At 37.1% G+C, this 10,002-nt stretch overlaps 2 protein-coding genes across 3 annotated transcripts in view; both read left to right on the top strand.

Moving 5' to 3' along the window:
* LOC122820670 (C-type lectin lectoxin-Lio3-like) overlaps positions 1-10,002 on the top strand; it is a 73,005-nt gene continuing 63,003 nt past the window's right edge. The window contains exon 1 of the mRNA XM_044098240.1: positions 1-188. Within this exon, the coding sequence (XP_043954175.1) occupies positions 113-188 (76 nt within the window). The 5' untranslated portion in view covers positions 1-112. The remainder of the gene's footprint in view (positions 189-10,002) is intronic.
* Positions 3,594-8,471, top strand: LOC122819879 (C-type mannose receptor 2-like). Of its 2 annotated transcripts, none has more exons than XR_006368681.1 (5): positions 3,594-3,661; positions 5,533-5,624; positions 5,771-7,125; positions 7,230-7,399; positions 7,686-8,471. XR_006368681.1 is itself a non-coding variant. In XM_044096915.1 (5 exons), the coding sequence occupies exons 2-5, from the start codon at positions 5,591-5,593 to the stop codon at positions 8,015-8,017; spliced, it is 1,110 nt and encodes a 369-aa protein (XP_043952850.1). In that variant the 5' UTR covers positions 3,594-3,661; positions 5,533-5,590; the 3' UTR covers positions 8,018-8,471. The 2 variants fall into 2 exon arrangements, 1 of the variants encoding a protein (XP_043952850.1); XM_044096915.1 differs by having other exon boundaries at positions 5,771-6,148; positions 7,034-7,399.

Here is a 10,002-nt window from a genome sequence, read left to right as displayed (position 1 = left end):
TTTTATTGGTCTGTTCAGAGACACCTGGAGGTGGTCAGATGGAAGCAGTTTCTCCTTCAGACACTGGAATCTGAAGTTTGACGATCAGAAAATCAACAGTGGTCAATGTGCCATGACTGTGTTTGATGATGGAGGCAGATGGAAGAATGAGAACTGTAATGAAAGAAAACCCTTCATCTGTTATGATGGTGAGATTTTCTTTAAAGGTTTGAAATGGAAAATATTTTGAATATTAACCCAGATGTCTTTTGCTCTCCGTCATCTTGACTGACAGTATAAAAAAATAAAAAAACTAATCGGTCACCGACTATTTTGCCCGTCAAATTATAGTCATATTAACATTAGGCTATTTAGCCGCTATTTTCATTCGGTTTAGTTAATATACACAGGGTTTAACCGAAACCAGATCCCATCACACATAAAGCAGATGAACGCATCTAACTTTTTCTTCATAGTGACAAAAATCGCTGTGACACCAATAACTTATAATAAATTAAATGAAAGCCTCTACCTAAATTACGGTCACGTCACCCAATGCGGTCTGATAAAGTGCCTCACAAATTCCTCCTGGCCCCCATCGGCAGAGAAATCTGCGCTGGTTCTTCAGTCAGTTGGATCAGTCAAGGGTGTTAATTATAACATGAAAATGACCGACGGCCTTTGGTCAAATACAGAAAATATTTGTTTAAAGGGACCTCTGTATTAACCTGGTTATTTTTCATGTTGCTGATATATGAGACATAATGTTGTCTTAATGGGACTTTTGTGGATGAAAATGTAACTTCACATTCAACATCAAAAAGTTTGGGAAAAATTCAAAGCATTTTGTTTCTTTCTTTATTTATTTTTTTTACTTTTTATGAATCGGCAGATAGATTATACCCTGACATTAGCGTAAACTTGGAAATTTGCTGACACTGTTTATGTCCTTACACATATTAAACTAGTTGCTTCATGTTTGTGTCATGAAACAGACAAAGTGATCCTGATCAAAGAGAAGATGAACTGGCAGGACGCCTTGCACTACTGCAGAGATCACCACCATGACCTGGTCACCATCACCAAAATGGATGATCAGAGATGGATCCAGGAGAAAGTCAAGGTGGCATCGACTGGTTATGTCTGGATGGGTCTGCGCTTCCACTGCACTCTGAATTTCTGGTTCTGGGTCTGTCCCGGGATGACCACCTTGAACATCTCAGCTGGAGCGACGGATGACTGTAACGTCTCTGGCTGCATGGACGTCAGAGGACAACATAGTTGGTTTAAAAAAAATGCTACAGAGGAGCTAAATTTTATTTGTGCTAAGGTTTAAATCTCAGTAAACGCTTTTACGGGGTTTTTATTCACACGCTGTATCTTTTTACCTGTTTTTAAATTACCAACTGATAGTAAAGTGTAACTGCAGTTCCAGGTTCTGTAAATAACCATCCTCTTTTACGCTATATTGACCCAGATGATCACCGAGTTTGGTGTAAACTTTACACTTCAAGTGTAAAACATACACTAAACAATTCGCTGTGTAGGGTTACTGTGAACAATATAATCCTGTCTGGTTACTTTTAGCGAAAAGATGTCCATGTGCATTCTTCTGTAACACACTATTCTATAATTGTTTTTATCGTAGCAGGAGTGGGACCAGTTTTCAATTTATGTCAGGAAATGGTAGAAAGCATCGCCATACATCTGTGAGTTTTAACATTGATAAAAATCTTGACCTATAAGAACTTCTTTTTACCCTCTGACCAACCGAGATTATGCTGGCAGTCATTTTTTGTCATCTTTATTACAGGTGTGTGGGCATTTTTAATTTGTTTTGTGGAGACTTTTTGCTTTAATGGACTTCCGTCCAATTTTAGTGGATTATTTGCATTTTCCGATGCTCATGTAAACATGGTGGCCCAGTTTCACTGGAATAGAAATAAAATAGGAATGAGCTGCAAATAGGCGTGTTCATCAGCTGAATGATTTGAATAAATAACATGATGGTAGTAAAGTTTAGAGGAAATATTTTAAACTCACCCGGAGTGACTGCGTCACAGTCACTGATTTCATTTATGAAACAACAAATTTTCCCCGTACTATACTCTTGTTCCACTGGCAGATTATTTAACTTACAGGTCGTACCTTTACATCAACATCAAGGAATTATTGACGTAAATGCAGCTAATTTATTGTGCTAAAAAGATACTTGTAAGTTCGTTTTGTCTCATTTCAAGTATGCTGACAATTTTGCACTAGACCAAAAAATACTTTGTAAGATTTAGTGTTTTTGCAGTGCAAGATGAAACACAGGCAACCTGTATTTGTTGTGATTTTATTAGCAAAAAAAATGGCGACCTGTCCAGGGTTTACCCCGCCTCTCGCCCGGAACGTAGCTGGAGATAAACACCAGCAACCTTCCCGACCCAATTAGGGAAGAAGGGTGAACAGAAAATGGATGGATAATTTCTTCTGTTCCCATTAAGACTCAGATTTATCAAGTACAACAATGAAGTCCAGCGTTACACTTTTGTCAATTTAACAAGATAACATTAGAAGTCATGGAACAGAAAATCTGCGGCGATAAACTTAACATTTATTGGCTGCATAATTTCTGTCTTCTTCCACTTTTAGTCCATGAAAATTGATTTTCCAAACTACAAGATTATATTGAGAGCTTTTCGTAACGTTTTCCATTTGGGAATACGTGTGATCTCAGGGTCTCATTATTCAAACGCCGCCGCTAAAAACAAAGATGTCTGACGAGAGAAGGAAGCTGTACGTACATCAGGGCTCTCTGTCAACTCCGATTTGCATTTTGTTTGGCTTTTTAAACAGCAACCCTACATGAGGAACTTTCAACAGGAAGTAAAACTCAGTCGGCTCATATTATAATTCCTGTTTGATCAGCAAACATAATGTTTGGAGAACAGGTTTGGTTTTAAGGAGCTGCAGTCTTGTTCCAGGTCAACATCTAAAACTGACTCTGCACACAAAATGCAAAGATGGACAGAGGAAAGATGAAGAAGAGGCAGCAGCATCGACTGATTTGGTTGAAAATGATGGAGAAGAAATATGATTTAGTGGCCATGATGGAAGATGAAACATTTAGGGTGTGGCAGGGCAGAAGAACCCTGAACGTTATTTTTATTTCCCTGTCATGTTGTCGGCTTAAACATAATGAAAACACTGAAATGTGAAAACGACCAATTGATGAAATAACCAGAATTGATCACATTTGTGAATATCTGAGTGGTACAAAGATAAACCAAATAACATGTTGAAGTTTGGCTGAGTTTGACCAAATGAAGATGAAAATAATTTACCATTTTTTATACTGATCTATAAATAGATGAAAAGACAAAATATTAATATTTTGACGAGGCCCATCAGGATCTGTCTTTCTGATGTAAAAGTATAAAACAGAAATAAACCTTTGGAAAATTTGGATTAGGAAATAACCTGACAGACATCTACCTCTGGATTTACATTTGTTTTGGGTTCCAGGAAGGAAACATCAGCATTTCGGGGTTTTTTTGAAAGTTTGAATATTCAAATAGAATTTAGGTGCAAAAACAAGAAACAACATCAGGAACTGAACATTTCAGTGAGGACGGTCTACAACCAAACATCAAGCTGTGGGATCATTTTGACTCCATGTAAAAGGAGAAAACCAGATGTAAGTTTGTCTTTAATAACAATGTTAGTAGATATTTTATTATTATGAGAGATTTCTGGAAAATACATTAAAACATTTGATGTTGACTTTTTTTCCTCTCTAGTGTCTATCTCTAAAAAAAATAGACACACAAAGTAAATATGCAGTGGAATCTGTTTCTTTTTACTGTAATGGGTAAGAACTTATAAATAACAATTATTGAGATTTTATCTGAAGTCATTGTAATTAAATGAGTCCTTGTGAAATCATTGGAGGACACTAGAAAAGCTTCATTTGTTTAACACAAAGCTGATGTGCAATGCATGGGCGTAGGTTTGGGTATAGACGGTCATGACATGTCATATTCAAGGGATATAAAATAGTCCCGACCAATTTGTGCCATATTAATAAAAAAAAAACATATGTCTTTTTTAACAAAAACAAAATAAATAAACGAAAATCTACATTGATTAAATATTTCAATATACTACGCAGTGGTAGCATTCATTTTAAAATTCGCTGTTATGGACTATGACGACCCATGCCGCTATTGGCTCAAAGAACGTGGATCTCCGTTCTTTGATTGGCTGCAACAGGCGGCGGCCAGCTGGACACACGCGGAACGGAAGCTTGGTCCATGGTGCTGAAAGTGAACGCGTCTCCTTCTGAGTTTGACATTTATCATGAGTCTCCGAGACCATGTCGCCACCAAAAAAGAAAAGGACGACAGACATTAGAAGTTATTTCGCTACCTCGGCTTTAAGTACAGTGAGTGGAGCCATAAGTTAGATATCTATCACGCAACGCATTTGTTGTAAAGTCCGGTGCTTAGTAAGGTCAGCACTGAATGTGAGGTAGAATAGGTCTGTTAATTATGTAATATTTTATAATTTATATTACATTATTTTATAATAATTATGAATTATTTTATTTTATTATTGATTTATTTGTTATTTTATTAATCTTTTTTCCTCTTAAATGCATAATACCTCAACAATTGGATCTTTTTCCTGAAGTGCAAGAAGTAATTTTTTGTTCTTATCTGCAATTGTGTTTGTTGTATAATCAGTAGATCCAGAGGATATTTCTTTTGATCTTACTTGTAATGTTTGCTGAATTTTGAAAAGGAAAAAGTAAAGTGTTCTTGAACTGACCTGCTGAGTATGACTGTATCTGGTTGTATACACGAGATGTGTGATCAAGTTACGGTTGTGGTTGGGGGGAGGGGGTTACTAAGCCAATGTGATGCCCCCCCCTCCCCCCCCTTGTCAAAAATGGTCAGTGCGGGGGAGGGGGGCGGGGGGTTGGTTGGTCAGTAATTCAATCCTACGCCCTTGGTGCAATGTGATTTAAAACAAGTTTGTTTTTGTTTTTAGCTCTGAATTATCTGATGGACTGTCAGCTCTATCAGTATCTCTGACAGCAAACACAGGGCCGTAACGCAGAACCTGGAGGCTGGGGGGCTTTAAAATCTTTCTTAGAGTTTTCCAGACAACAGTGGAGCACACAAAAACATGCACAAATTACCAACGCTTTTTTTTTTTGTACTGTAACCATTAAATAATCTCCCCTTCAGTTCAACCTTATCAGTGGAGACACATTGTTGATGTTGCCATTATAAAATAACTTATAATTAAGTGTTGGCAAAGATCAATGTTATGTTCACAGTGTTGTTGTCAGCAGCTTCTGAAAGTAACTAAAAAAGTTACTTTTAATGTAACTCAGTTACTTTCCAAATCAAGTAATCAATAATCTAACTGAGTTACTTTTTCAAGGAGTAATCAGTAATCCGATTAAAGTTACTTTTTCAAAGTAACTTTGCCATCACTGCCTGTAATTGCTTTTACCTCTACAGAATGTGTCTAAATAATCAACGTCTTTTTTCCTAACAGACGTGGCTCTTTGAAAACAAAATTAAACCCAAACTGTTCATCCTTTGACCAAGCAGATATGAAGCTGATCCTTTTCCTTCTCGTTCTGTTGGGTGAGTGGTTCTGAATAAACACCATAGATATAGTTTACAATTTTGATCAAATTCTTACAGGTAATTCAAAGTCTTCAGGTTACAGAACAGAAAAAAAGACTTTTAAATACAAATCATTCACCTAATTTATTCTCTGTTGTTAACAGGCAAGTGTTGTTTCATGGACTGTCAGCTCTATCAGTTTCACTACATTAATCAGAATAAAACCTGGACTGAAGCTCAGCAGTACTGCAGACAGAAACACACTGACCTGGTCACAGTGACTAACATGAAGGACATGGAGAGACTCATCAATGTCTCAGCTGGATATCAGAGGGAAGCTTGGATTGGTCTGTCTAATCAAATAAAAGCAAATAGAACATGGTACTGGTCTCTGCCTGGAGTGGAGTTCAATGAAAGTGAGAAAAACTGGTATCCAGGAGAACCAAGTGATACAGGAACTGAAAACTGTGGGTTTATTTTCAAAGATCTAACATGGGGCGACATCTCTTGCAACGAGAAGAATTACTTTCTCTGCTATAATGGTAAGATTGTTTTGTGTCATAAATTGGTCTTGTTTTTGCCTTTTTAAAAGAAATATATAAAAAAGAAATACAACCATAAAAATGTTCCCACTTTTAAGCCCACTGTGGAAAGTGTGAGTTTAAAAGTCCACAGTTGGAAATGTTTGCCTGCAGCCAGAGGAGGCGATATCAAAACTTTATTTAAACTGGTATCTAAGGACAGCAGTAAAACTCTTATCAATGCTGGTGGTAACGACACCTGGCTTACAGTGACTGACAGTAACTACAATTAGAGTTGCTTCAGTGTGTAAGTTTATTAAAACAGCAGCAGATTGTGTCATTTTCTCTGGTCCCCTGTGGCATCATGCTGTCATTCCACCACTGGTTGTCCAGGTGGGTCCAGAAAACACATTGAGCTACTTTGTTTATTGGTGAACATTTCAGAGGAAACCTGATCTGATCCTGAGAGACGCCGTTCATCCCACTTTGGATGAAATAGCTTCTCTAGTTTTTTTTTTAATTATTTTAAATTTTGCTGAATTTCTTAGTTCTCCAAAAATGCTGAGATGTGAGAATCCAAACCAGGAAGCAGAGTTGCAGGTGGAGGAAGATTTCCAATAGATATCAATGAGGTTTATGTCTCTAATATTAGATCTCCTCATTGAGGAGGAGCTCCCATCTTCAGTCTAAGACACCCTGTCAACTTTCAAAACTCGGCTTAAAACTTTAGACTAAAGCTTAAGTTATCCTGATCTATCTCTGTAGCTGTGCTGCTAAAGGATTTGGCTGATGTAGGGCAACCTGGACACTTTTATAAAGCTTAGATTTTAATTTTGTTTTTCTTGGGGTTTTGAAACTGTCCTTGACTTTTAGCACATCCTGCTCTCATTGACTGTCTCTCCACAGAAACAAAAACTTCAGATAAAGTCTGTCTGATAAAGAAAACTAAGACCTGGCTGGAAGCTCAGAGTTACTGCAGAAAGGAGCACACAGACCTGGTCAGTGGACTGGACCAGTTGACTAGTGGACAACTGAAGAACGTAGTGAGCTTGATAAACAATCTGGATGACGCACATAAATATGTGTATATGGGTCTGTTCAGAGACACCTGGAGGTGGTCAGATGGAACCAGTTTCTCTTTCAGACACTGGAATCTACAGTTTAATGATGAACAAGACAACAGTGGTCAATGTGCCCTGGTTGAATTCAGTGATGAAGGCAGATGGAAGAATGTGAACTGTACTGAAAGAAAACCTTTCATCTGTTATGATGGTGAGATGTTCTGATAAACAAATTTTTCACATATAATATCAGAACTGAATCTACAATAAATGTGTTTCTCTTCTTGTGTTTTTTTATTTTAAAAAGTTGTTTCATGGTTTCTGTAACAGGTTGCGATCTTTAACTATCAAATAATATCCACATTTACGATACATGAAAAGCAAACATTTTAAACTATCATCCATATTGTCTGTAAAATAATGTTAGTGATTTCTAAGTGGTAACATGAATAAAGGTGTGAACAATTAATTGTTTGTTCCCTTTACCCTTATGACAGATAAAGTGATCCTGATCAAAGAAAACAAAACCTGGCTTGAGGCCTTGACCTACTGCAGAGATCATCATGATGACCTGGTCACCATCACCAACATGGATGATCAGATATTGATCCAGAAGAAAGCTAAGGAGGCATCGACTCCTTTTGTCTGGTTGGGTTTGTACTTCAGCTGCTTGAAGAATAAGTGGTTCTGGGTCTGTAAGAACAATCCAAACTTAGAAAGACGGATCAATAATTGTGGAAAATCTGGAGCCATGGAGGCAGGAGGAAAACACATGTGGTTCCAAGGAAACAGCACAGAGAAGTTGAATTTCTTCTGTCTTAAGCGTTAAGTTGTTCTTTTCCTGTTTGCTCTTTTTAAAAATAGTTTAAGAACTTCGTTGAAGTTTACATTTTATTTCACCTATGATAAAAAATGACGGCTAGTAGAGATTCAAACTCGAGGTTCTGCTCTGAACTTTGTTTCTGTTCAGTTTGTAATTAGCTTGTACATGAGAACATTTTTCTTCCTTTACTCCAGTTTTATTTTACTGAAGACAAAATGGCTCTTTGTGTTGTAAAGGTTGCAGATCTCTGCTTTATACTGAAAGCAAATATGATGTTCAAATTTAATGCTATTAAATACTGAGGAATTATATGTAAACTTCTCATTTTGAACACATTAATAAATACATTTCTAATGTTCTCTTTCTGTCATTATTTTTAACATTTAGCAAATTGAAGCAATGTTGCTCATTTTAACTGATGTAAAACAAGAAACTGATTAAACTTTAGACAATGAGAAAACAAGGTGTGTGTGTCTTTTTAAGATAATACTTCATTAGTCTCATTAGTGGTTAATGTTTTTGTTTGGTTTTTATTTACTAGTAACTTGCTTTTCACTCTTCTACATTGACTCTGTCAACAACGTCTTTGCTAAATAAATAAATAAATAAATAAATAAATATGCATTTAAACAACAAAGGTTCTGGTTTATTCAGGATGTTCAACTGGGGCAACGGTTGGTTAAGACCTTTATTTTAATCTAATACCAGGAAGAGATGTACATTTTTCACTCTGTGTTCACCAGTTAATTAGCCGACATGTTTTCAGCTTTATTGTACGAACCTGATGGAGATTAATGTTTTATTACGATGTGCGTCATGAGTGAACGCAGCAACATGGTGGGTCGTTACAGAAAAACTAAGATCTGTATGGGAGAAATTTAAAATATAAAACTAAAGGAAATGATGTCCAACAATTCTAGAAAACAAGGAAAAGCTGTTCAAAACTTACTGGTCAAAACAAATTAGGGGTGGAAATTACTTGTGTTTTTACTTCACACACTCAACAACTTTCATGTGAAAACATGAAAACATTTCACAACACAAGCAGATAAAATGGCAGCATTTAGGGAAACGAACCTTTTATCACCACAAACATAAAAACATTGTCAGGAAATTGATGAATCATCTGTTGTTTATTTTGTACGATAAGTGGATCTGCATAAATACTGGCAAAAAAATAATTACAAGCTTCCTAATAATAATAATAATATGCCTGTTTAATAATATCTGTTTGCAACTGTAGAAGTCTCTTTCTACAAATGTGTGGCAATGGATTTGGATACAGTTTTATATATTTTTGATTTAGTGGCCATGATGATCATGATCATGATAATCATGATCTGACATCATGATTAGTGTACAGGTGTACCTTATACTGCCCACAATAAAAGGTCACTCTGAAATGTGCTTTTTTTTTTTTTTTGCTTTATTGGGGGTCTGTGGACTCAGAACCAGTCAGTACCTGGTGTGACCACCATTTGCCTCATGCAGTGCAACATATCTTCTTCGCATAGAGTTTATCAGATTGTCAATTGTGGCCTGTTGAATGTTGGTCCACTCCTCTTCAATGGCTGTGCGAAGTTGCTGGATATTAGTGGGAACTGGTACACGCATTCGTATACCAGTATCAAGCACATCCCAAACATGCTCAGTGGGTGACATGTCCGGTGAGTATGCTGGCCATGCAAGAACTGGGACATCTTCAGCTTCCAAGAATTGTGTACAGATCCTTGCAACATGAGGCCGTGCATCATCTTGCTGAAACATGAGGTGATGTTCATGGATGTATGGCACAACAATGGGCCTCAGGATCTCATCACGGTATCTCTGTGCATTCAAAATGCCATCAATAAAATGCACCTGTGTTCTCCGTCCATAACAGATGCCTGCCCATACCGTAACCCCACCACCACCATGGGCCACTCGATCCACAACATTGGCATCAGCAAAGCGCTCACCCACAAGACGCCACACATGCTGTCTGCCATCTG

The sequence above is a fragment of the Gambusia affinis genome, linkage group LG18 (assembly GCF_019740435.1).
Source record: "Gambusia affinis linkage group LG18, SWU_Gaff_1.0, whole genome shotgun sequence".
Classification (NCBI taxonomy): Eukaryota; Metazoa; Chordata; class Actinopteri; order Cyprinodontiformes; family Poeciliidae; genus Gambusia; species Gambusia affinis.
The sequence above is the reverse complement of the archived record's forward strand: the minus strand, read 5'-3'. Positions and strand labels throughout refer to the sequence as shown.

Excerpts from the sequence above, each read along its gene's own strand:
- LOC122819879 (XM_044096915.1), top strand. The coding sequence starts at position 5,591 with ATGAAGCTGATCCTTTTCCTTCTCGTTCTGTTGG. Across the intron at positions 6,149-7,033 it reads TTACTTTCTCTGCTATAATG|AAACAAAAACTTCAGATAAA; the intron begins GTAAGATTGTTT and ends GTCTCTCCACAG. Across the intron at positions 7,400-7,685 it reads ACCTTTCATCTGTTATGATG|ATAAAGTGATCCTGATCAAA; the intron begins GTGAGATGTTCT and ends CCCTTATGACAG.